The sequence below is a fragment of the Poromitra crassiceps genome (genome assembly GCF_964638095.1).
Source record: "Poromitra crassiceps genome assembly, chromosome: 17".
Lineage (NCBI taxonomy): Eukaryota > Metazoa > Chordata > Actinopteri > Beryciformes > Melamphaidae > Poromitra > Poromitra crassiceps.
The window spans coordinates 3,138,543-3,163,343 of NC_139635.1; the positions used below are offsets into that span (position 1 = coordinate 3,138,543).

Sequence of the window (24,801 nt, forward strand, 5' to 3'; positions counted from 1 at the left end):
AACTCTCCCAAGATCGGCAGAGCGGGTGGAGCAACGACCGGGACAGGGGGCATTGGCCAAGTACAATTGGGGAGAAAACGTGGGGGAAATACAGAAAACAAGCTTGAATAAAAATAAAAATAAATGTATTGGATAAATTGTCCATAATTCTTGCCCGGTTGACTGATTCTGGGCTGGCATCGTGACATAAAATGATCAGTCCAATGAGTGTCAGTGGGGACTAACGATTAGCCAATCAGCACCATGGGCCAGACCAATGCATACATTGTTTTCCAGTGATTGGTCAGGGAAAATCAAATCCCCCTCCCCCACAGACATCTGTTAGAGTGGAGGTGATGTCAGACTGAAGATAGAAATGAAGTGTTAACGAGCCATGTAACTGGCTCGTTAATTCTCGCATTCAAGGGAATTACGTTAACGTCTGCGGGACCCAAGTGGCTCGCGCTGCGCTCGGAGGAGAGAAAACCATCTGAAGCTTTCTTTGTTGGAGTCCAGGTATGTTTTACAAGAAAGTGCCCGTCATTGTTGACGATAACGTTATCTGACCTGGCTAACAGTGGATACTCCGCTTGCTTGCTGTGTAGCGAGCTCAAAGTAGTAGGCTACGTTCTTTGTTTTACCCCCTGCACTGTGCGCTACAAAAACAATTTTCTTTTGTATTTCGCGCCATGACCAGCGGAAGTGTTAACACAACCCGGGAGAATTTGGCCCACCCCCGCGTATGAACATAAGGTGAATAGCATACTAGCAGTTTGATCCATGCCATGGTTGTTTGCTGTAGGGAACTACTGGAATGCAGCCTCCTTCTCCAGCCCAGCCTCCTACCTCCATTTCCCCTCCTTCAGAGGAGAAACCAGTGCTGATATCTCCTTCTACTTCAAGACCTCCTCCACCTACGGAGTCTTCCTCGAGAACCTGGGAACCACCGACTTCATACGCATTGAACTGAGAAGTATGTATATGTTTATACAAACGTTTTGAATATTTTTTAGGGGAATGATTACATCTTTAAATGGCTAGATGTGAAGATATACATTTTTAAATATTTTTTATTTTGCATGTCAGTGGGTTCAATATATGATCTGCACTGCACATCACACATTACTTCCACCTCAGTCAAAACCTTGTGAACAAATATTGAACAATACACAAAGCTGGAAGTATGGCGCTATTTTTGGGTATCTCTTAAAGCCCCTGCAAACCAAAAATAAACACAGCCAAATTTGAATGATTAAAATATGAAGTATATAATATATGTTTTCAGAACTAAGCAGTATTCTCTGCTCTGAAACTGTGGAGGTGTGTCTGCTGAAGTTCCCCCGGTGGCCACCCCACAGTGCTGCACAACTTGATACAGCCCGATTGGTTCACAGAGCGTATTGTGTAATAAGTCTGGAGGATAGCCAGGCCCACTTCAAACCCACATCAGAAAACAGTAAAAACACTTAAAGCCCCATTCAGTAAGATTTCCAACTGCGCCCTCTGCGTGCATTAGTATCGATAACGATCGCCGTTCAAAGTCAACAAAACACAGCGCCAGAAGCTGTTGTGACATCGGGTACTCACCACGTGATGAAATAATAATCCATAGTTCCGTGAAACATCATTTTCGTAGCAAATCCGAATCGAGTTACTTCCTCGTTTTCATGAACACAGCGCTTACGCTGTACAGCGCATGCGCGCATGCTTTTCTTTTTTCTATGTTATTGACACGGGACGCTGACAGCAAACTGCTTAGTCGCAGTGCTGGCCAATGGAGGGCGGTGTTGGATAAATAAAGACGAGGGTCTCCCTATTAAAAGTCAATCTACCATGTCCTGTGACTAAATAGCTGTTATATTACAGTAAAAAATGTCAAAAATCTTACTGATTGGGGCTTTAAAGCAACTACGAGCAAGATTTTCGATTGTTATTAAACAGTCTAAATTTAATATTGATGCCTCACATCTTACCTATAATAGTAGATGAGATCAAAACCGAGTGAATCGGCGAGTGCTGTCTTGAGATTATAGTCGGTGTGCGGGCCGGGCATATCAGGGAGTGAAACGAAATGGTTTACGGCAGCCACTTCGGCCATAACCACAAAATTACAAAATAACTTCCAAACAGAATATAACGAGAGATGTTCGCGAGAGCAAAAAGCCCCTTGAAGTGGCGAGGAAAGCTGTTTTGGGTCTGTTGCTACGGCCGTAAACCGTTTCGCTCTGCCTAGCAACGGTTTACAGCTGCCGTAAACCGTTTCGCTCTGCCTAGCAACAGACCCAAAACAAGAAGGACGGCTTTCCTCGCTACTTCAAGGGGCTTTCTACTCTCGCGAACATCTCTCGTTATATTCTAACAGTTTGTTTGAAAGTAATCTTGTAATTTTGTGGTTATGGCCGAACTGGCTGCCATTTCATTATACTTCCGCATCTATCTATGACGGAGACCATGAGAGACTCAAATCAACAAGATAGCACTCTCATCTGCTGTTACAGGTAAGATGTGAGGCATCACTAATTTAGACTGTTTCATAACAAGCGAAAATCTTGCTTGTAGTTGCTTTAAAGCAATATTTAGGATTTGGATTGAAACTAATGTCTAATAATACATTTAGATGCTTACTATTGTGCACATAAGACCCTACATTACATAGTTATTGTGGATTTGGATTTCCAGGGGCTTTAAGTGCCAATTTAGTACTGTTTTTTCTTTAATTATGATTTTAGTCTTTATGAATAGCATCTGGAAAGTCTATGTACAGTTTGTTGAGTAGCCTTTGTGACACCCCCCCCCCCCCCCCCCCCCCTCCATTTCCCTTCAAGGTGCCTCTGTGATCTCCTTCTCCTTTGACGTGGGGAATGGGGGGGTGGAGCTCACCGTACGCTCACCAACGCCGCTCAATGACAATCAATGGCATCGCGTGGAGGCGGAGAGGAACGTCAAGGAGGCGGGCCTTCAGCTTGACGGACAGTACCGAGAGGTCCGCCCCGCCCCCCCACAGGGACACACACGATTGGAACTCTACAGCCAGCTATATGTTGGTGAGACACACACACACACACACACACACACTTTCTTACTATTCAAGCATTGGAGGAAGCTATTGGTACAATTTGCATAATTTGTATATAATATGCTATTTCCAGAAAAACAGGCTAAGTCAAGTCAAGTCAAGTTTATTTGTATAGCACATTTCATACACAGAGGCAATTCAAAGTGCTTCACATAAAATGGTTGACAGGAAAATAAAATAAAAGAAGACAATAAAATGGACATTTAACACGTTCACTGCCAAGGACGTATTACTCCGTCAAAAAAAATCCAACGGTTGACTGCCAGTGACGTATTACTCCGTCAAATTTTTTTTTTTTTTTTTTTTGACCCTGGGATGTGCATCTAACCCTTTTACATCTCTTATATAATTATTGGAGCCACCGAACGTTTACAACCCATTCCACCGACCCACTAAGTGGCGACAGTGCTTTCCTGACTTGAGGAAGGCAAGCAAAAAGCAGTGTGAGGAAGCCATTCTCATCAAAATGGATTGGCGAAAACGCTTTCGTTTTCGCGCTGATTGCTGGCGGTGCGGGATTGCAAATTTGCATAATAGATTACGGGTGGAACACACTTTGAAACACGCAGCATAAATATGACCAGAATCGCAAAAGCTTCATCAAAGCCCCCAACCAAAACTCCAAGAAACGAGCGAGTCCATCCAGACTTCCTCAAAGAGCGGCCGCGCAGACAGGCACAGCAGCAGCAGCAGTGAGCCTGGTGACGCGAGGTTACCGGAGCAACAGAAACGAGCTTGTGACACGGCCGCTGCAGCCAAGAAGACACACACGGAGGGAGGAGTTGGAAGCAGAGGGGGGTTTCCTGCTGTTATGGAGGAAATTACTGTTCAAAACTATTGTTTAGATGTCTGACGTCTTATTGATGCCAAAAATGAATGGTTAAAGTGACTGTTCTATCGAATTTCACAAAAAGCCGTTTATCTCAGAATCATTTTTCTGACGCTGAAACCATGCTGTATTCAACTGCTAATGCTTACATAACTACTAACTCTACAAACTAACTCTTTTAGACAGAGAAAGCACACATTCTATTAGTTCTTTTGAGATATTGTGTGTTCACAAAATCTTAGCAGAAAAGAATCCTCGGGTCTTGAAAGATGAGCCAGAATCCTCAAAAAAACCCTCTGGCAGAACCTACCTACAGTAAAAAAAAAAACGGCTGGCAGTGAATGTGTTAAAAGCATCACAACAAAACTTAAAAAAAAAAAAAAAAAAAAGTATAAAAAGTGCATTAACTCATTCATGGCCAGTTTAGGACTGCCAATCTTTAGCACAGGCCAAAGATTTTCATAATTGTTGGTCATCTTTCAAGACCCACAGTAAATTATCTATTAGCACCAGAGTGATTTGCAATACCTCAAAATGAAGATGTATGTCTCTGGGTTCACCAGGGAAAAAGTGAGCTTTTAGCATGTTCTGTACTCTACTTATAGCCATTTATATACACCCTGTTTTCACCAAAAAGGTCTCTCTGAGAAAAGAAATTGCAGAAAATGGCATTTTTGTACAGCACACAATCTCAGGCAGAACTCGCTCTCAATTCTTTTATTTTGAACTGTATTGACATCAGACATGTAAATATTATTCGTTATGACACAAATGACAAAAAAAAAATATATACATATTACATATATACATACATATATACATGAAGTGCTTTACATTCAACAATACAGTTTACTCAGTGTGAGTGAGTGTGCAGACAGACACACAGACAGACAGACAGACAGACAGACAGACAGACACACACACACACACACACACACACACACACACACACACACACACACACACACACACACACACACAAACACACACACACACACACACACACACAGAGAGAGAGAGAGAGAGTTCTGTCCATCGCACCTCCTTCCAAGGGAACACTATTGATCGCCCCGCAAATTAGCATAGGAGGGGAACACCCATCTGGTCTGAGATCAGCGTCTAGCCTCCTCTGCCTCGCATCGTTTTCCTCCTCTCATTCGGGCTGGGACGAATGCTGCGACACAGGAACGGGTCGGGCTTGGCTTTGGGACCAGGCGCTGGAACCGGATCGATCATGTTCGTCACGGGTTTGACTACTGCGAACAATCCAGGTTCGCCATGCAGCAAGGCGAGCAGTGCAGCGCGCCGAGGGGCGTTTCAATGGCGTTTCTCCTCTCTACAAGGAAGCGCGTTTCTCTGTTTTTCCTCCTGCTAATTTCAAAACAACAGCTGCGGTATGTGTTTGATCGCGTGTTGTCGGCTTGCCTTTGAGGCAGGGACCTGATACTATGTCACAGGCTGGGGAAGTGTTTGAACTACGCGCTGCACTAATAAAAACAAAAACACCTCAAACACGTCATGAAAAAAAAATTGGGCCAGGTGACGCGTTTCGCGTCGAAACGCGTCACCTGGCCCATTTTTTTTTTTTTTTTTTTTTTTTTTCATTTTTTTTTTTCTCTGGCTGTGAACAAGCAATTTCAAAAATTTCAACGGATTCGAAATTTAAGATTTTTTAAGAATTAATATATATTCATATTCCCCATCGGTAAACCCATCCTTTAATAAGCTGGACCCTGTTGACCTAAGAGTTCTAGACGGTTTGTAGCGTGGGAGCAATTCAGCTATGTATTTTGGGCCTAGGCCATAAAGTGATTTATAGTACAAATAACAGTATTTTAAAATCTATTCTATGACACACTGGCAACCAGTGTAAGGACTTAAGAACTGGAGTGATATGATCAGCTTTCTTAGTCTTCGTTAGAACTCTAGCAGCAGCATTCTGAATGAGTTGAAGTTGCCTAAGTTCTTTTTTGGAGAGACCAGAAAAAAGGCTATTGCAATAGTCTAACCTACTATAAATGAAGGCGTGAATTAGTTTTTCTAGATCTTGTCTGGACATGTATCCCCTAATTCTTGCTATATTTTTAACACATTGAATGCCAGCCATGTTTTCATTCCTGTAGGTAAGTTGTGCCAGGGGTGTTTTTGACGATTCTGGCTCATTTTAGAACAGCCGAGGATTCTTTTCTGTTAAGAATTCATGAACATCAATCATCTAAAAATAACTAATAGAATGTGTGCTTTCTCTGTCTAAAAGAGTTAGTTTGCAGAGTTAGTAGTTATGTAGATATTAGCCGTTGAGTACAGCATGGTTTCAGCGTCTGGAAATTTATTCAGAGATAAATGGCTTTTTGTGAAACAGTCACTTTAACCATTCATTTTTGGCATCAGTAAGACCGTCAGACATTCTAAACAATAGTTTTGAACAGTAATTTCCTCCATAACAACAGGAAACACCCCTCTCATTCAAACTCCTCCCTCCGTGTGTCTTCTCCTCCTTCCTCCTGGCTTCAGCGGGCGTGTCAGAAGCGCGTTGTGCTGCCTGCCTGTCTGTCTGCGTGCCTGCCTGCCTGCTTGCCTGTCGGGCAAGACGAGTCTGAAATGGATTACTGTAAAATCGCGTCGCCATTTCCTTGAATGGCTTGCTTCCGCGTGTGTGTGTGTGTGTGTGTGTGTGTGTGTGTGTGTGTGTGTGTGTGTGTGTGTTCGCGCGTTGCTGCGCGGCTCTGGGGGGAAGGGATCTCTGTCCGTTCTGTGTGTGTGTGTCCGGGCTTCTGAGGCGGCTGCTTTTGTGGCTTTTGGGTCCCGTGGCTGTGACTTCTCTCGGTCTCTGTCGCCACTTAGTGGTCGGTAAAATAGATTACACACATGCTCTTGCTCCAAATAGTTATCTCGAAGATGTAAAAGGGGTTGATTGATGTCCCACTGTCAAAAAAAAAAAATCTTTATGTAAGACGAGTTAGTCCGTCCTTGGCACTTAAGCGCTGGATTATGTAAGACGAGTTAGGTCGTCTATGGCACTTAATGAGTTAAGATGATAAAAAGCTGATTTTCTAATTGACTTAATGTGGGAGTTAAAGTTGAGATCAGAATCAATAATAACTCCAAGATTTTTGACTTGATCCTTAGGCTTCAGGGATAGAGACTCAAGGCGTACAGTGATTTTAAGCCTTTGTTCTTTGGGGCAAAAGACGATCACCTCTGTTTTGTCTTTGTTTAGCTGTAGGAAATTCTGGCACATCCAGTTATTTACACACAATGATTCTATGGGGGCATAGTCAGCTGAGGAAAGAGTTATATACAACTGAGTGTCGTCTGCATAGTTATGATAGGCTACTTTGTTTTTTTGCATAATTAGGCCTAGAGGGAGCAGAGAACGGGCCCCATAATGGATCCTTGAGGCACCCCACAAGTCATCCTAGTTAGGTCAGATGTGTAATTGCCAATGGAGACGAAGTACTTCCTGTCTTGAAGATAGGACTTGAACCACTGGAGGACCGTACCCGATAGCCCAACCCAGTTTTCCAGTCTGTCCAATAAAATTGAGTGGTCAACAGTGTCAAATGCAGCGCTAAGATCCAGTAGCACTAGAATCGAATTTTTGCCTGAGTCTATGTTCATTCTGATGTCATTTATGACTTTAGTAAGCGCGGTTTCTGTGCTGTGATGGGGGCGAAAGCCTGATTGGAGTTTATCTAGGAGATCATTTGAGGTTAGGAATCTATTGAGTTGTAGGTAAACAACCTTTTCAATTATTTTGGCTATAAAGGGGAGATTAGATATTGGTCTGTAGTTACTGATTACCGATGCATCAAGGCTACGCTTTTTTAGTAGGGGTTTAATAACTGCAGTTTTCAGGGACTCAGGAAAAGTGCCGGTCAAAAGGGAGCTATTAACTATTTGCAATAGGTCCGACGACAGACAGTTATAAACGCTTTTAAAAAAGCTTGTTGGAAGGGTATCGAGACAGCACGAAGATGATTTAAGGCCTTGCACAGTTTCCTCTAAGATGTCGTGGTCGATAACGCTGAACTGGGACAAATTTATCGAACTAGGGATCTGCGGTGGGCGTGTCTCATTCTAGGCTGTGAAAACGAGCAGGAAGGAGAAGAAGGCAGTGACAACATGGAGAAAAATAATTTGCAGTGGTCTGCTGAGGAAACCAAATGTTTAGTGGCGATTTGGGCATCTACCGAATCTCAAGAAAAGCTAGAAAGCAGTACAAGAAAGAGCAAGTCATATGCCAAACTTGCAGAAGAGAGGGCCAAGGCTGGGTTCACTCGAACGCCAGACCAAATAATTGATAAACTTAAAAAAATAAAGAATAAACTAAGGAAGGACTACCGAATAATGTCCTCCCACTTTGGTTCCGCTTTAACTGGTGTGAACACGGGCTGGTTCGCCAGAAAGCACCAAGGTTCTGAGACTCCAGAACGGAGCCGGAGCCAGAACCAGAACCGTGTCTGTCTGAAAGCGCTGAGAGGCGGGTTAGTCAGTCTATCAACTGTGGCAAATAGAGTGCGTGCATTGTTCACATTTTTGTTAATTATCTCGGAAAAGAACGATTGTCTCGACCTTTTCAATTCGAGGTTGTAGGAGTGAAGGCTTTCTTTGTAAATATCATAGTGAATGTGAAGATTAGTTTTCCGCGATTTACGCTCAGCTTTCCTGCAATCTTTCTTTTTGCATCTAACGGATGCAGAATTTCGCCAGGGTGCTTTAATCTTGCCAGATAGCAGGCTAACTGTGCAAAAGGGAACCCACTTGAATGAAAAAGACAATTCGGACATACAGTACTCATGAACAACAGCCTAATGTATGCAGATGATACCGTGATATTACCGTGATATTCAATATCATGTCAAATATCACGATATTCATGACATATGATATTCGATAATACGGAGTATCAGCCCAAGCCTAATAGACACCCTTCCGTGCTGTTTTATTTTCCAGGTGCCTCGGGGGGGCAGAGGGGTATCCTGGGCTGTATCCGTGCCCTGAAGATGAACGGGGTGACCCTAGATCTGGAGCAGAGGGCTGGGGTGACTCCGGGCGTCAAGCCAGGCTGTCAGGGTCACTGCGGCAGCTTCGGGGTGCACTGCAGGAACGGAGGGAGGTGTGTGGAGCAGTATAACGGATACTCCTGTGACTGCTCCCTCACTGCATACGACGGACCCTTCTGCACCGACGGTATGCACCGCCACATATGACTTTAGTTTAGCTACCTCCTGTTTTCTGTCTGTCTGTCTGTCTGTCTGTCTGTCTGTCTGTCTGTCTGTGTCTTTGTCTGTCTGTCTGTCTGTCTGTCTGTCTGTCTGTGTCTGTCTGTCTGTGTCTGTCTGTCTGTCTGTCTGTCTGTCTGTCTGTCTGTCTGTCTGTGTCTGTCTGTCTGTGTGTGTCTGTCTGTCTGTCTGTCTGTGTCTGTCTGTCTGTCTGTCTGTCTGTCTGTCTGTCTGTGTCTGTCTGTCTGTCTGTCTGTGTCTTTGTCTGTCTGTCTGTCTGTCTGTCTGTCTGTCTGTCTGTCTGTGTCTTTGTCTGTCTGTCTGTCTGTCTGTCTCTCTGTCTGTCTGTCTGTCTGTCTGTCTGTCTGTCTGTGTCTGTCTGTCTGTCTGTCTGTCTGTCTGTCTGTCTGTCTGTCTGTCTGTCTGTGTCTGTCTGTTTGTCTGTCTCTCTGTCTGTCTGTCTCTCTGTCTGTGTCTGTGTCTGTCTTTCTGTCTGTGTCTGTCTGTCTGTCTGTCTGTCTGTGTCTGTCTGACTGTCTGTGTCTGTCTGTCTGTCTGTCTCTCTGTCTGTGTCTGTCTGTGTCTGTCTGTCTGTCTCTCTGTCTGTGTCTGTCTGTCTGTCTCTGTCTGTCTCTGTATGTCTGTCTGTCTCTGTCTGTCTGTCTGTCTGTCTCTGTCTGTCTGTCTCTGTCTGTCTGTCTGTCTGTCTGTCTGTCTGTTTGTTAGCAGGATTACGGAAAAGCTACTGGACCAATTTTCATGAAACTTGGTTGGTTTTGGCAGGGATCCAATCGGACCTAGGGGAAAGGGGCCATAGCTAGGGATAGGAAGGTCGTACAGAGTGGGGGTTCAAGGGGTGGGTAGGGGGAGTTGCTGGGTGGTGGGAGGAGGCATGGTCAGGAATGAGGGCGGGGCTAGGGATAGGAAGGTCATAGATAGTCGAAGTTTGAATGGTGGGTAGGAGGTATCTGGGTGGTGTGAGGGGGTGTCGTCAGGAAAGAGGGCGGGGCTAAGGGAAAGCGGCCGTAGCTAGGGATAGGAAGGTCAGAGAGAGTCTGGGTTTGATGGGTGGGTAGGGGGGTGTGGCTGGGTCAGGGTTCTGATCCGACTCACAAAATGTGCATATCCTAGCAGACTGGAGTATTGGCCTTGGCGGAGGTCTGTGCTCTCCAAGTGCAGATTAGTTTTAGTTTGCTTTATGTTAGTTTTAGTTTACTTTACTTTAGATTAGTTTAAATTAGATTAGATTACTTTAGATTTTATTCCTTTTGATTAGATTTTATTGAAACATGGTGTTGGAGAAAAATATAAGTTCCATTGGCATTTCCTAATCAATAAGCTATATTTGCATACGCATAATTATGCTATAAGTTAACATGACATGACATCTCACACATCATGACATGACATCTCACACATATAGATTCACCCATGGCAGAGGACTTCTCCTTTTGCTGAGACCTTGGTCAGTGCGTCGTGTTCCATAACAACTGATAACTCTCTCAGTCAGACTGGAGCAGCGCACACACATTTAACCCCCCCTCCTCTCTTTGTTTCTCTCTGCCTTCCTTTGCCTATAAAGCGTATGTCAAATTGTGACATCGTCGCTGAATATTTGACTCTGTATAACATATCAGAATGTGTACATTGAGATTCAGCCCTCTGACAATACATATTGCCAGAGAATGTATGGGTTATTAAATATATTCCTATAAGACATATTCTTGGACTCCTGGCTTCAAGTTCATTTGGTTTAGGCTATATCAGCTGTTATATATACATTTAGCGGATGTAGAATGGTTAAAATTCCATTCTCTAACACATGGGGAAATTAGGTTGTTGCAGCAACATTTTTATCAACAGGTATGTCAACGATGTTTTACCAAGATTCAAGATTCAAGATTCAAGATTCAAGATTTTTATTGTCACTCCATGGTACAAGTATCACGTGTGAAATTCTTGTGCTGTGGACTCCGTTTACAACATAGTGCAAATAGTACAAATATAACAAATATAACAGGGCATATGGGTGCAAAAACAACAAGAGACACAACAAGCATAAGGCAGTATAGTGATAAGACAAGTCAGAGACAGTGGCATATTCACTGCACATAGGTGCACGTGTCGGGTGCATACTTTAGACGTGCTTAAACATTTTAAATTCTGCGTATTTGACATAGAGGTGCAAATAACATATTCCTTATTAAACATACAATTAAACTCGGCATTTTAAATTCGGCGTATTTGACATACAGGTGCAAATAGCATATTCCTTATTAAACATACAATTAAACGTTAGACATACGTAATGGTAGCAGCTACAGTACGGTACAGTGCGGCTACTACACTACCTTACCCTTCTCTGCTCATGCTGCTCTGGGTGTGTACACTGTGTGTGTGTGTGTACGTGTGTGTGAACCTTAGATGTGGGCGGCTACTTTGAGACCGGGACGCTGGTGCGGTACGACTTCCTGCCAGAGGCGGGACTTCCTGCCATGCGGGAGAGTAAGAGCCTATCCGGCGTGAGCGTTCCCAGCGAAGCCAACCTGACTGGTGAAGAGCTGGTGTTGAGCTTCAGCACCTCCAACGCTCCCAGCATCCTGCTCTACGTCAGCTCCAGGACAACAGACTACCTGGCTGTGGTGCTCAGGCATAACGGTGGGGACAGCATGAGAAAGCACCTTAGATTCTCTTCTATGTATTATTATAATAGACTACCTGGCTGTGGTGCTCAGCAGGGTGGGAATTTCCTCATTTTAGGGACAAGGCCATCTCGCCTTCGGCATCGCAAATTTGTTTAGGGCACAAGGATGATCAATTTCCCATGAGTGTAGACAACTTAGTCTAGACCTAACTGTATTTTCAAAATAAAGGTCATAGCGTAGTATTGTCCAACCACAGAAGTAGCGAGCACACTCACCGGTAGATAAAAACTCAGGTGCAAGGCACAAGCAATGGCTAAAAGGAGAGAAAGCCAGCACACTTGAATGTCCTTTAAAAAAAGGAAGTTAAAGTGTGCTGGCTTTCTCTCCGTAGCGTAGTATGTTGCATGATGCATTTCTGATCACCAATACCATTTTTTTTTTAGGGCTTTAAAGCATGAATGAGAGATGAATAGAGGGGGGCCAGCTATCCTTATTTTATTTTGTATTTTATTATTTTTTTGCTATATTTGAGATCCGTCTTTTCATAAAAGGCCAAACTTGGCTTTCTCTATAGAAACCGTCACTCCTTCACCATATCCGCTAAACGCACCCTCATTCAAATGACCATTCTCCCCATGCTAGACTACGGTGACACAATCTACAGGTCTGCATGTAAAGATACACTCCTCGACACACTTTATCACTCCGCCATCCGGTTCGCCACTAACGCCCCCTACAGTACCCACCACTGCACTCTTTACTCCCTGGTCAACTGGCCCTCCCTTCACACCCGCCGTCACATGCACTGGCTTACCCTCATCTATAAAACCCTCCTCCACCTATCACCCCCCTATCTGTGTCACCTGCTTCACCCTCTGCCTGTCACTCACAACACCCGATCCTCACTCCACATCCAACTCAAAATTCCCAAATCCACCACTTCCCTTGGCCGTGCATCATTCCAGTTTGCTGCCCCCTCTGACTGGAATGCTCTGCAAAAAACCCTCAAACTGGACAAACTCATCTCCCTCTCTGCCTTCAGACTCACTATTTCAGACTCCCTCACTGATTCTTGACATGCTTCCCTTCTCTAACACTTCCATTACACACCCCCTCTGTCCACTTTTACTTGTTTTTATGCCCTCTTGCGCTCTCATGTCTGCTCACTCTCTGTTTTTGTTATGTGCTTCTTACTGCTGTGTTTAATGCTTATTGTTGTTTTGTTGCATCTCATTTAATTGTCGATTTAATTGTAGTTTTATGTGCTTTGTTTTGAACATGTTTTATCTTTTAGCCCTCCTCCCCGTTCCCCTTATGAGGCAGGCCGACAATGTAAATAAGAATTTTGTTCTTAAAGCCCCAATCAGTAAGATTTTTGACATTTTTTACTGTAATATAAGAGCTTTTTAGTCTTAGGACATGGTAGATTGACTTGTAATAGGGAGACTCTCGGCTTTATTTATCCCACACCGCCCTCCATTGGCCAGCACTGGGACTAAGCAGTTTGCTGTCAGCGTCCCGTGTCAATAAAAAATAAAAAAGACAAGGATGCGCGCATGCGCTGTACAGCGTAAGCGCTGTCTGCATGAAAGCAAGGAAGTAACTCGATTCGGATTTGCTACGAAAATTACGTTTCACGGAACTATGCAGAGATGGGAAGTAACGAAGTACAAATACTTCGTTACTGTACTTAAGTAGATTTTTCGAGTATCTGTACTTTACTTGAGTATTTAATTTTCTGACGACTTTTTACTTTTACTCGTTACATTTTAACACAAGTATCTGTACTTTTACTTGTGTACATTTTCAAAAGAGGTTCGTTACTTTTGTTTAAATGCACGAGAATGTAATTTAAAAACGAGTAGAAACGGGAGAACGGAGCAGAAGTAATAGACGAGTTTCCCAGCGCTGCTGATAAAAGCTCATTCCAGCTCCGCCAATAGTATGACTTGGCACTCCTCCGGGGCGTGGACAAAGAAGAGAAACACGGATTTTCTCTGGGGGGAGACACACGCAGACATTAGGAGCCGTGCAGACAGCCAGCACTTATTAGCGCTCCTCTTTTTGCAATTCATTCTCTATAAGTACGCGCTTAGCGCGCATCTCTTTCAAGAAGCATTTCATCGCGTTTAAAAGCTAGTGGTGTTTTTTTTAGCGCAGCGCTCTGGGCGCTGAAAGCTGAGGAAAGTTTAACAGGAAAAGCCATAGCACACTATTTAAAGTAGAGTTTTAAGATGTGTAAAACATTTGTAGGGGATCTTTTATCCTCAAATTATATTCTATGATGTGAGGTTCAGTCATTCAGAAAGATACGGTAAAAATACTTTTACTTTTACTCGTTGGGTACATTTCAGAGCCTGTACTTTTTTACTTTTACTTGAGTAAAATAATTGAATCAGTACTTCTACTTTTACCGGAGTAGTTTTTTACACTGTACTTCTACTCAAGTACAGAATGTCAGTACTTTTCCCATCTCTGGAACTATGGATTATTATTTCATCACGTGGTGAGTACCCGATGTCACAACATGTACATAGAGCTTTCTGGCGCTGTGTTTTGTTGACTTTGAACGGCAATATCGTTATCGATACTAATGCACGCAGAGGGCGCAGTTGGAAAACTTACTGAATGGGGCTTTAATTGTCTCGCCTGGTAAAATAAAGGTAAAATAAAAAAATAAAAAATAAAAATCTGGGGCTATAGCCCCGAAAGCCCAGGCCTAACGACGCCCATGCTTGTGGGTATTATTAACAATAAAACCAAGTGTATACATGTGTACAATATTCACATCTCCATACAATGTGTCTCCCTCCATTTGTGTAGCTTTGCAGTGCTGTAAACTGTCACAATGTGTTTACATTGTAATGTGTGTGTGTGTGTGTGTGTGTGTGTGTGTGTGTGTGTGTGTGTGTGTGTGTGTGTGTGTGTGTGTGTGCGTGCGTGCGTGCGTGCGTGCGTGCGTGCATATGTCCAGGCACTCTCCAGATCCGCTACAGCCTGGGGGGGTTGAAGGAGCCCTACACCATAGATGTAGACCACCGTAACATGGCCAACGGTCAGCCACATCATGTGAACATCACGAGGAACCTCAGGGAGATACGCCTACAGGTTGGTACATCCTACACCACACAAGTAGATGATTACTCTAAGCATTTACATTAACACTGGCTCAACCAAATAACTAAATAACTGTCCTCAACTAAATAATAAGAAATACATGTAAAAATAAAACAAACTCAAAATCAAGCGGTTTTGTGCGGTTTATTTGCCCATTTCAGCAAACAGACAAAGAACAATGGCGTCTGCAGCCTAAACCCTTCCCGCTGCCTTCTGGTCCTATAGCTGCCTACCCATACATGTAGGTTTACCTGGTGTGCCCAAGCTGCCACCACCTTAAGAAAATGCATTAACATGTGCTCAAATTAACTAAAATAATTATACTAATGTTATAATCAAACAAATTCAGCCATGTTTAATTATTAAATATTACAAAAACAAGGAGTTGTTCAGGCAAGGCTACTGGACTTGTACTTATTTTTAAGCGGTGCAAACGCTTCTATGGGTGACTGTCGGTATGAGCCTGAGATGTACCAAAAGTTCACCTGGAAGGGGTTAGGCTAGGGTTAGGGTTAGGGAAGTGATGTCACCCGGACAGTTATGTTTCTGTGTGTGTGTGTGTGTGTGTGTGTGTGTGTGTGTGTGTGTGTGTGTGTGTGTGTGTGTGTGTGTGTGTTGTGTGTGTGTGTGTGTGTGTGTGTGTGTGTGTGTGTGTTGAATGCATTTGCAATTGCTCAACTGTGATGTCACCCGAGAGGATTAGAGAGGCGTGGCAGGAAGAACTTGGTATTGATTTATCTGATTATTATATGGGACAGGAGTTTAAAGTCATTATTCTAAGCATAAGTTGCATAGGATCTTCCCCTCTGTCTCACTATGTGATAGGTGCCAGGTGTCGGAGGGCACACTGTCCCATGCTTTTTGGTTTTGCCCTTCACTATCCGGATTCTGGGCCAAAATATTTGATTGGTACTCTAAGGCAGTGGTTCTCAAATGGGGGTCCGGGGACTCCCAGGGGTCCGTGGCACTTTGCCAGGGGGTCAGCGGAAAATGTTCAGGAAAATAAAAATAATTTTTTTTTTTTTTTGCAAAAGCTTCGTAGTTCAACGAAAATATGTTATGCTTTAAATCTAAAATTGTCCATGGATTACATTGTAATCTAACAAACCTATCAATTTAAAAGTCAAGCACGTTACTAAGCTTAGCCCAAAATCACAAATCAGAATGAGGGGGTCCCTGGTATATTTTCTATCTTGTAAGGGGTCCTTGGCTGAAAAACATTTGAGAACCTCTGCTCTAAGGCCTACAAAATAACCCTTCAGCCAGAGGCAGAACTCGCCATCTTCAGCTGCTCAGAATCCTCTCTGCTCTTCCCTCTCACATCAAAGCGATATCATTAGTAACACCATAGATGATGGATTATATAGATTCCTCATTCCAGGCTCCGCCAGTAGTATGAAGTGGCACCCTTCTGGTCTCCTAAATGGGCGTGGTCACCTCTCCCCTTGAAGTGTGATACTGACCTAGCAAGCTAACTTGAGCTAGAGATCACCAAAACTGAACAAAGACCACACATATAAACACAAAACTGCCGCTTGTTAGATCAATCTAGTTGTACTGTAAATAAGATATCAACGTTTTTTTCCAACCACAGATCTAGCTACTACATCTGCTAACTTCACATATAGCTTTAGCTAATCGGTCCCTGCTAACATGAGCTCCTGCTCCTGTCAAATCTGGTGAGAGTGTGTTGCTGAGACAGGGACAGGTCCCCAACAAAGTTAATTTTCTCCTGATCTGTCTGTCTGAAAAATGTCATTTTAGTGTCAGAATGTTCAGAAGATATGTGGCTTGTGGAAAATGGGCCCAATATTTACTTTGATGATTATGGGGCAAAAGAATCAGTCATAATCTGAGATCACGTTCACTCCTCCCATTGACTCCAACAGACTCAGGACCTGCCGCAAGTCTCCTAAGGTGGGGGGGGGGGGGGGGGGGGGGGGGGAGAAAGCCATGTCATATGACACAGAAACAGGAAGTGACTGGAAGTTAAACTGTCTCTATGATTGTCTCTGGTAACACTCTCAACGTGTTAGTACCCAGTGTTATCAATCTAACTTGTCCCTTCCCTCCCTCCCTCCCTCCCTCCATATTGTCCTCCCATCTATCTGTCTCCAGTTGGACCACTACCCAGTGTCCACCTACACTCTACCTGAGGCCTCAGACACGCAATTCAACCTGGTGAAAACCATCTTCCTGGGAAAGGTCTTTGGTGAGCACCGATTGGACAGTGTCTTTGTCTTTCCCATTCAAACCACTGACTGTGTTTACATGGACATGAGTATCCTGGTTATGAGGCTTATTAGTCCGGGAGCCAAAGGCTGTTTTTTTGATGAACCTTGTTTCGTCTGATAATGTTTTTTTCTCTGCTGATTCTTGTACCTTGGGGGTACGTATTCAAAATACAGGAGGGTGCCCGGTGAGCACCCTTGAGCATTTTTAGATATTAACCCAAGTGCCAAAATCCCATACAAATAGGGATTTATGAGATTTCATGCAAAATACTCAAATCAAATGCATCAAATTTGCTTTCTCCAATGTTTATTCATAAAGGAGCAAGTATGTCATGTATAATGTAGCCTATTTGATTTAATCACACTCCTAGGTGTTGAAGCGGTGCAGGTTTGCGCAAGTCAGACCCTTCTCCCCCACTCCCCTCTCTCTGGCACTGTGTGTGCGTGCGTGTGCGCACGTGAGTGTGCGTGCATGTGCGCGTGTGAATGTTTCACCGGCTTTGAACCGTGGCACTTTCTGTCTCCACTCTCAATTCCTTGTACAGCCGGGGGGAGGGGTCTAGGTGCACTGTTCAAATCCTGTAAATCTGTAAATCGGCTGTGTTTATTACGCTGGCGGCTTGACGCTGCTCTTAAGTCAAACGAGTGTGATTTATTGTGTGACAACTGACAAGCGAACTTATTTCGAGTTTTGCCGACCCCCCAAATAAGCTCCCCCTCCCCCCCAACATACAGGCAAATTCGCTGATAGATTCCCACATGCGCGAGCCGAAGTGTGAAGGGAAATGTCCGATATTGACTTACAGGTAATTTTCCGGTACGCATGTGGGAAAACGGCTTTATAGATGTGGCTGCGCTGCTTAAAGCGCCTTGGGGGTATGCACGCATTGATGAGTTTTGTTGGGGCTTTATGTTCACTGATGGCTGATAGTGGGCTCTCTGGAGTTCGGGTAAGACATTTCCAGAAAGCAAATGACCTGATGAGAGCCTTCAGAGGATCAGATTGTGAGTCAGACCAGAACAGACAAACTTTGGGTTTAGGTCTTGGTGAAACCAATGATGCTGATGCTGATGTCATACATCTGGGCTGAACGTGAGGGTGACTTGCTTCTTCATCTGACCACATTCCAGAAGATGCTTACCTACTACTTTGCAGCTGGCCATGTCAATCATTTCTGGTATGGCCTCTACTATCTTCGTTCGGAGGAGCTTCCTCCACAAAATAATTTTCTCCAGGGGCAGCATGTGATGTGACACATTAGTGGAATATGGAATGGCCTGTGGATCAACCAGTTCATAACCACTTTCATGAGGTACGGCCACAGTGATGGAGGGATCATTGGAATAACCATGAAGCCAGAGGCACTGAAGAACTGGGCCCTGAGCCACCACATACTGTATGCTGCAGGATTGAGTCAGACATGAAGGAGATGGAAGAGGATGAGACAGATACAAAGGTTCATCTCTATCACAAGGAGGAGGTTACAGCCATGAGTTAAGCAGATGCCAAAGTCATGGACAGGGCTGGACTTTGTCAGGAACTGGAAACCTGCCTCCATCCATTGGATCCCAATGAACATCCAGGGGAAAGCATCGTGAACATCAAGATCACCAACACCAGTGACAGTGCCGTAAAGATGGGGGGGGGGGGGGGGGGGGGGCGCAATGTTAGAAGATTTTGAGAAGACCTGGCCAGAGGGATTTTACAACACCATCTCAAACAAAGTAAAGACAATGACAACAACCAAATCAATCCAAGTTGACAACTCCACAATTTATGACCTAAATGCCATCGATTCAAGGGTAATGGACTGACCAGCTGATGGCAGGACTGGCCAGCTGATGGCACCATAGCAGATTTCATCAAAAATGATAAGACACGGCTGAATTCATAACTATCAGACAGTGACGCCTACCTCATCTTCGGCAGCTACTCTGATTACAGTACTGTATCAAGTCCATCACCTGAGATGTCACAGAGACAGGGCTCATCTAGAAACACCATCTCTTAGCTCTTATGTGAGGAACTGACCCAGGAAGGATCAGCTTTTCCATCTACAGAGCACAAGGAAATACAAGTTGGTGGTGACAGGGGAGGAGCCACGTGACAGGGGAGGCGACAGGGGAGGAGCCATGTGACAGGGGATGTGACAGGGGAGGAGCCATGCCCCATTGAGATCAGGTTGGAAGAAAGAAGGAGCCAATAGGATCTAGAAAATCAGCAGGAAGAAACTGACACCATCATTGTCCAAAAGGTCCTGAGGTGTGCTGGAGAAGCCCATGAAATATCGGTGGTTTCTGATGGCATAGATGTGTTCATCCTACTCCTTCACCATTACCATCATACGACTAGATGTACACCACACATCATGGAATCGCCCCACAAGGAAAGGGCAATAGTGGACATCAAGTCAACACTGGCCAAGCATTCACAAATTGTGAAGAACCTTTTACCAGCCCATGCCATATTGGGATGTGCCACTGTAGCGTCTTACTATGGGTTGGGAAAAGGCTCTGTCATCAAAGTCCTCAAAACTGTACAAACTATCTGCCATTAGCAAAGTGGTTGCACCATTCCAGCAGGTCCCCGACCAACCACTGCCTTCATCTCAGCCTGTTCGGTATAGAGCACAGACACACACAAGGCTACTTGTCTGGGAGGAAAAGAATGGGAAAGGACACGTCTGCTCCAAACTTAGCTGCTCTACCGCCAGTGAATGAAGGATTCATTGAGAATGTTAAGAGGGCCCACTTTCAAGCAATATATTGAAATATCAATGTAAATCTGCCACTAGCATTGAACACTGAGGAATTTTGATGGAAAAAAAGACACATGCAACAGGTCACTGAGCCCAACCACTCTACCGGAAGATTGCAAACTTGTCCCAGACTACATTTTGGAGATGATCAGGTGTGGCTGCAAAACCCTTTTAACTCCAATAAGTGCAACTGTGAAGTGGCTGGTTTGCCATGCACAATGTTCTGTGCATGTTTCAGGGTAGGATGCACAATACCCAAATAGGCTTAACTACACCATCAGACCATCAGCAGCCAAATCTGCCCTTCACACCTCCCAGTGTGTATCATCTACTCTGAATCTCTACATGCCAATTAGGGATGCAGCGGTATACCGTTTAAAGGTATACCGCGGTTTGAAAACGTCACGGTATCAAAACCACTAAAATTTGCCGTCATACCTTCGCCACAGTATCAGCTGTTTCCCCAAAACAAAATGCCCAGGTCGCTTGCAGAGTGCAGCTTACGCGGCCCCTCCCCCTGGCTGCATGCCTACCTAGACTAGAGCACAGTAGAGAGGAGCCGCAAGGACCCCCCTGAACTTTCCCCCATCTAAAAAGACGACGTCGGCTGTATGGGAATATTTCGTCTATTTTTGTCCAAGGTTATCATACCGTCAAAAACTCATACCGTTGCATCCCTACCTGCCAATAGGGCAGGCGAGGCCATGCAGCAGCCGAGCCGTGGGCGAGGCCGCGCTGCGGCCGAGCTACGTATGCAAGTTGCAGGGCGGTTGCAGGGCGAATCGAGCGCGCGAGATGCCTAGTTCTGATAAAAAACCTCATTTATTGTCGCAACAGTCGACAGACAAAAAGAAGAAAAAAGTTTAAGTTGACTCTGCCTTCTTCTTCTATGCCCCTCCCCCTCCTGACAAATCAATGTCTGCTTCTGACGCGGGCCAATCCTACAGCGGCAATGTCCACCATCCATCCCCTCCTCTAAGGCCCCAGTATGAGCGTCATGTGACCAGCGTCATGTGACCAGCCTGCAGAGGCTCTCTCCTCTACAAAGTGTGCCAGAGAGTGTAACAGGTCTAGAGATAACTCGCAACACCCTTTCATCACATTCATTCCAGTCATACACCCACAGCGGGAACACATAGCAGCCTGCACATGCACACGCACACACACACGCACACACACACACACACACACAGACGCACACACACACACACACACACACACGCACACACACACACACACACACACGCACACACGCACACACACACACACACACACAGATAAAAACACAGAAATCTTTTTCTCGCCTTGATAGGAATCAGCTAAAACTCTTTCATCAAAAGAAGAGAGCTATATGGACTCCCTCAATACTTTGACAAGATTAGTCAAATCTCTGTACTGAAGCACTAAAACAATTTCGGAGTTGAATCACAAACGAAATAATTACTTTGTAAGATCATTTCAACTTTAACGTCGGCATTGCAAAGGAAGCTTTTAATGATGAATCCCTCAAAGCGCTATAGCGGTTTGTTTCCCTCGGCGATGCCGGATAGCTTTCTCTGCGATGCTTGGTTTGATGTGGCTTTGCTGCTACAATATGCCCAGCCATCATGAGTCTCATTGAGATTGTCAGAGATGATCACTAGCCTATCCACCTTATTGTTGAATGCCCCACTGTAAAAAAATAATTGTGGGTACAAGGTCCGGTTTAACATGACTTATTGTTGCAGCTTGCCATTTCCTTAGTCACGTTATAAACAACTAACCAACGCTGGGGGTCCGTATGGAAACAGTGTTACTCGAAATGGTTAAAAGTTGAATCAATTTGGTCATTTAGTGGCGTTTTACTGCCATGTAAAGTAACTAATACGCTAGCCGCTAGCATTAGCCACAGTAGCCGACTACCCACAATGCATTACGTTACCCATCATTTTAATAATTAAATATCAAAAGGTGAGCATGCAGGATGTTGAAGTGATCAATTAATGCTACTAACAGGGGCATAATAGACTGTCTGAATATGTGGAGTACAGTCTGGCCAAAACTGGTTTTCATGGTCTAATAGACCTGTGATCTGTGATGGTCTAAAACCAGCTACTGTTCTTCACTTTGGGGAGGAAAAAGGTATCAAATATCAATGTTCACACATACTGTCCACCTACCCATATATACAAAAAAAAAGGCTCTATATGGCCTTTTTCAGACCAGCTTTTCAAGGGTTAAAAACCAGTTACTTCAAATTCACAACCTACAGTATCCCCAAAATGGCTCTATAGAGACAGTCTGCATGTCTGGGAACGCCCATACAGGCTCTAGGAACGCCCACAATAGACGCTGGGTTAGCCTGGGGGCGGGGTCAGGGTGGGGTAAATTCCCCGTTCTATCCATTCAGCAAAGTTAGAATTTAGCTGATAGCCCAGCCCAGGCAGACACGATCGGGGATTTAACCACCGCAGTAAACGCACATCTGAGCAGACGTCTTGTGTTCTGCTCTAGAACCCCCGAACCTGTAGTTTAGAGCCGCAGCACGTCTTTTGGTGAGTCAGCCCATGAGATATATCGGCGGTTTTACCCCACTCGCGCGCCAGCCGTTTAACATTTTGTGGGCGTTCCCAGACATGCGGACTGTCTATGATGAGACGTGGCCTCAACCTATGGCGTTTTTCAGACCAGCTTTTCAAGGGTTAAATCGCCTTGTGCCACTTTTTGGCAGTCACATAGTTTCTACCATCACAGAGATGGTTTTCCCTAGTTTTTTATATAGTGTGCACAATCAACGCATAATAGCAAATGTCTGGTGTTGATGATGAGTTTGACACTTTTTGTCCATTTGAGTCCATTTGAGTCATTTGAATAAATCAAACTTTGATAGAGAATAAAATTCTATACATCCGCTAAATGTGATAATTAACAGCTTATCTAACCAAATGAATTGAAGCCATGAGTCTAGGAAGATGTATCATAAAAGTATATTTATTGCCATACAATCTCTGCAATATGTATATTGTCAGAGGGCTGAACCTCAATGTACACAATTCTGATATGTCATACAGAGTCAAATATTCAGCCGCAATGTCACAATTTGACATACGCTTTATACTGTAAAGGAAGAGGAGCAGAGAGGAGGGGAGAGGAATGGGATGTTCTCTTGGAAATGTGTGTGCGTCGTGCAGGCTCCTGTCTGTATCAATTGTTATCGGAACATGATGCACTGGACAAGGTCTCAGCAAAAGGAGCAGTCCTATATGTGTGAAATGTCATGGGCCAGAGCAAAGGGACTAATGACTCATAGCATTAATTATGTGTATGCAATTATAGCTTATTGATTAGGAAATGGCATGGAACTTATATTTTTCTCCAACAATCCACCCAATTGTTATGTTTATCAACTATAACAATAAAATAACAAAATTTAAGTTCACTATTCAATATAATGCTTGTATCTGTACTTAATTGTGGGCCAGGTTTTTTTTTGGAAAACATAGGAAACATGAAACACTTGAAAAAAACACAGAATTTTTGATCAATATGCAGTGCAGCGCAGTCTCAGCTCATATCACAGCATCTCCATTATCTATTGGGAAGAGAAAAAACAAATCAGTGATACAATGACAAAATTTACATCACCACTGCGGCTATAATATATAGGAGTGGGCCTTAATGTTAACTCTATATGGTTCAATGCAAACAGTCTAATTAATATCATTATATAATGCATTGAACTTAATATTCAGTGTGTTCCAAATCACACTTAAATCTTTTCCACTTTTGTAAAAGAACCTTCCTCTAAAAGGAATCATGTTATTTTCAAAGTATTCACAACAGGAACAATATTTCTCATCTTATGTGATGACTCTAGTTCATTCATTTATTTGTTTCTGGTGTTGTTGTTGTAGTTTTTGTTATTAAAACTATTTAATAGCCCAACTCCATCGCAGTGGTTTATTTTCTTTTTGGGAACTATTTTATTCTATTTCTAGTTTACTTTTATATTGGTTTGTTTGGAATATAGAACTGAAACTTTCTAAAATGCAAAACATTCATAACATTGATTAATCATATTCATTAAAACATAATCACAGTATCAAATAACTGATTATTCTTAAAATGACACTTTAAAACACTTAATTTTATTTAATATTGAAAATAGAAAGAATTTTCTTTACTCTACAAAAACTAGGTCAAGTAGACCTCTTGAACTGTGGATCAAAGTACTCAAAGTACAGATTTGTGCTGGTGTGAAGGTTTTCCTGTGACGTACAACCTGTAACTGTAAACATTAGATTTCACAATGTGCCTGTATTTTAGACAAAATAATTTCTTGTATTTTATTAGTACAACAAGTACGCACGTATGGCAGATAATGTTTGAGATACTCTGTGAGTACATATTCAATTGTTTACTTTATAATTTGTTTGCAATGAACCTCATAAACAAGATGGCTCCTGGAGTCTGCCTTTCAAGTTTACAGATTTTGTGGACTTGTCTTGAGAGTGGGTTGGATGAGCTCCCAAAGAAAACTGCTTTAAGAGCTAGCTTATTGGGGTGGGTCAGTCCCCAGACTGAGGCAAAACAACAATACTCTAAACGCAAACTCAAGTGTAATCTCGTCCTCAGAGGCCATTGTCTTATTTATAGATACTTTTCTCCAGCGTACTTAAGTGTAAATTTTGCTTATGTGTAAATCATACCAAAAGTTAAATGTTGGTATGCACATTTTATAATAATATTTCTCATCCACCCAATTGGTGGTTCATAAATGTGTATTTTTCTGTTTAAGAAAATACTTCAGGTTCAGATTATCTCACACAGGAACTCTTACCCATCACCACACATTCTATTATGATTTATTTTCAAAATAATAATCAACAGTCTATTTATTACTAATTGATTGATTCAAATTTGCTTACTGCATTTCTATTGATTCATAACAAACAAAA

At 43.4% G+C, this 24,801-nt stretch overlaps 1 protein-coding gene across 1 annotated transcript in view; it reads left to right on the forward strand.

The window, feature by feature from the left end:
• LOC310792006 (contactin-associated protein-like 2) overlaps nucleotides 1-24,801 on the forward strand; it is a gene marked incomplete at its 5' end in the record, with an annotated part of 132,637 nt that overhangs the window by 90,569 nt on the left and 17,267 nt on the right. The window contains 6 exons of the mRNA XM_083653688.1: nucleotides 782-952; nucleotides 2,805-3,023; nucleotides 8,841-9,077; nucleotides 11,534-11,767; nucleotides 14,729-14,862; nucleotides 16,990-17,083. Coding sequence (XP_083509814.1) covers nucleotides 782-952; nucleotides 2,805-3,023; nucleotides 8,841-9,077; nucleotides 11,534-11,767; nucleotides 14,729-14,862; nucleotides 16,990-17,083 — 1,089 coding nt within the window. The remainder of the gene's footprint in view (nucleotides 1-781; nucleotides 953-2,804; nucleotides 3,024-8,840; nucleotides 9,078-11,533; nucleotides 11,768-14,728; nucleotides 14,863-16,989; nucleotides 17,084-24,801) is intronic.